Below are 2,814 nucleotides of genomic sequence, written 5' to 3' on the forward strand. Positions count from 1 at the left end.
CAAGACACCGGCCACAACCAAACTTGCTTGCGAACCTTCGCAAAAATTCTGCCCTCTTGATAAACGACTAATCACATTCACTCGTGTAAAGTATGGAAATGCAAAGGTTGGAACAGCCGCTTTCCCTACGACTTTAAGAGTAAATCTAATTCCACTGGCAAATCATCTTATTTACCTACTCAAATTGAGGGTAAATACACCTAATATTTCTAGACTGCTTTTTTCCAGTATACCCTCGAATCAATTAGATTTGTGGATTGCCTATAGGCAGTGACATGTACTGTTTTAGTTGATTTAAATGCTGTTATTTATTTTTCCAGCTTTCTTCAGTCACATTGGGACACAGAGGGGTAGTGGGGGAAGGCTGTCCCCCCCACCCTAATCAAGTCCCCAAACCATGGACAAACAGGGGCCCATCACTACACCAGGGAAAGCAAGTGGCCTAAAACCTCCCAGTAAAATAGCTCGTCCATCTGGAGTGCCATCTAAGACATCGCCATCGTCTGGTAAGAAGTTTTCCGTGCCTTCGTCATGCTGATCACACGCTGACTGCCCCTTAACATGGTCGTTTAGACAGGGAAATCAGACTTTGTCCTGGTCTTGCCATCTTGTTTGTTTTTATTTATTTTAGGATCAACTGATTAGCTTTGAAATAAAACTATTGACTAAATTAATCAGATAGCATGTAATACGATCAGTTTTATTTTAGTTTGAAATATCATTTAAATAAGTGAATCTTCATCAGCGCAGACAGAGTGTTTGCATAGTGTTGCATGAGATAAAGCAATGTTATTTTTGGATCATTCCTGCCATAGTGTGAGGGGATTTGAAGTAAAACATGAGTTTATTCAAATGACATGAAAAATAACAACAAATCATAGTATATTGTAAGTTTACCAATTTTTCCTTGCAGGGGCTTCAAAGCCAGTTCCTCCTGAGAAGTCCTCCCCTGGTGTCACCTCCCCAACACAAGACGGCAGCATAGACTTTCAGATCGGCGACAGGGTCTGGGTGAACGGCAACAAGCCAGGCTATGTTCAGTTTATCGGGGGAACGCAGTTTGCTCCGGGCCAGTGGGCAGGCATCGTCCTGGATGAGCCCATCGGCAAGAACGACGGGTCGGTGGCTGGCGTCCGCTACTTCCAGTGTGAGGATGGGCGGGGCATTTTCACACGGCCATCCAAGCTGTCCAAAACTGAGATACCAGAGAAGGAGGCGAACGGGGGGCAGGCGAGCCCAGCACAGGCAGCTTCAGCGACAAGCGAGGCTGCAACTACCGTCACTGCTGAGGCTACACCTCCTGCCTCTGCCTCAAACGGTAACAGACGTCTTTCTCTTTTATATCTGGCATCCTAAAGCACCTCAGACTAAAAAAAAACTTTTTTAGCGGGTTCTGTTTACTTAAAGTTTGAATAAACCTTAAACAACAGTGTTCTACCTTGAACCTTTTTCACATTTTCTTAAGTTTTTCATCCAGATTTCTCCTGATTCAATGTTTTAGAGTCATGTTTATGTTTGGGACATAGCTGGAGAGAACACACTCATGCACAGGGAAGCTAGACTCGAGGCTAAAGTGGTCGAACCCCGGGCCTTCTCTTTGCAAGGCGACAGTACTACTAATTGTGCCACAGCAAAACCTCTCCATCTTTTTTGGGGAACTGTTACAGAACTCCAAACATGGCTCAGATGATCTAATCTGCAATTGCTTCCTTTTTCCTCTCTTTCAGCTCCCGTCACTGGTATAAAAACCAGCGGCGTAATTAACCGAATGGTGACATCCAGTGAGTCTGTGTCCAACCTGTCAGACCCAGATTCTATGAAGAAGATCAGAAGGGAGCTGAGGCTGGGAGACCGTGTTCTGGTGAGAAGTATATTAGATTGTCTTCATTTTGACTTAAAAACTTGTTGGATTTTTGTCCAGAAGGATCTCCATGTCTGTATAGTTTGGTTACAAAAGTCGTCTTACAGCAGTTGTGGAGGGTGGCAGGAATTTGATTGGAAATTAAGAAGCTGTTCCTCAAAAAACCCTCTAGCACATCAAAGTATGAGAAATTTTTTATTTATGCCGCAGTTAGATTGGGGACAAAACTTATTTTTGTGATTGCCTGATATTCGTCTCTTTCTAGCAGGGAATTAAAACGGAAATTCAAAGATGAAAAAACTAAAAAAATAAATAAAACATTACCCTCAACCCACTGCGTTCCATTTGGATTTTAAACCCAGTGGGAACTATTAAGAAAAGTCAAGTTATTACCAATTCTTTTACTTGGAAAAAAAGCTGATTCTGTTGTGCTTTAAGCCCCTCCCCCCCATCTTGTATGTAATAGAAATAAAAATGGTAAAATTTCATGCAAAACTTTTCATTTTTATAAATGTATGTCTCTTACTTTCAGTAGGGCCTTCATTGCTGCCTAAAATCAGTCAGAAACACCAACCTACATTCACAACTTCAACTTTAATTCTTCTTTTATCCAACTGTATTTATTTATTCCAAACAATCTATTCTCTTAATTTTGTAGTGTTTTTCTTACCTGTGCTGCTTCCATTACATTTATGTGGTTGCTAAATATTTTTGTCCAATCAGATTTCAGTGTGTTGCTATGCCAATCTAATCTGCCCAGGGCCTTCAGGAGCAGCAGCGCTGGCTGTTGTTACCTTCACAATATTAGTGAGGAACATTTTCTTCAACCAATCAAATTTCAGATTTGCCCCACAGGCCCAGCTAGCGGGCCCATGCTACCCTCAGTATTTCCTGTCCTCTGATTGGTCAGTTAGAGCCAAGTTAAGCTAGCGACAATCTGCTTTTTATGTTCA

General features: G+C 41.9%; 1 protein-coding gene across 3 annotated transcripts in view; it reads left to right on the plus strand.

Moving 5' to 3' along the window:
* LOC107086056 (CAP-Gly domain-containing linker protein 1-like) overlaps positions 1-2,814 on the plus strand; it is a 69,526-nt gene that overhangs the window by 7,875 nt on the left and 58,837 nt on the right. For all 3 annotated transcript variants that reach the window (XM_015376794.1, XM_015376793.1, XM_015376795.1), the window contains exons 2-4: positions 321-506; positions 914-1,318; positions 1,728-1,861. In XM_015376794.1, the coding sequence (XP_015232280.1) occupies positions 398-506; positions 914-1,318; positions 1,728-1,861 (648 nt within the window). In that variant the 5' untranslated portion in view covers positions 321-397. The remainder of the gene's footprint in view (positions 1-320; positions 507-913; positions 1,319-1,727; positions 1,862-2,814) is intronic.

The sequence above is a fragment of the Cyprinodon variegatus genome, unplaced genomic scaffold, assembly GCF_000732505.1.
Source record: "Cyprinodon variegatus isolate N-32 unplaced genomic scaffold, C_variegatus-1.0 Scaffold142, whole genome shotgun sequence".
Lineage (NCBI taxonomy): Eukaryota > Metazoa > Chordata > Actinopteri > Cyprinodontiformes > Cyprinodontidae > Cyprinodon > Cyprinodon variegatus.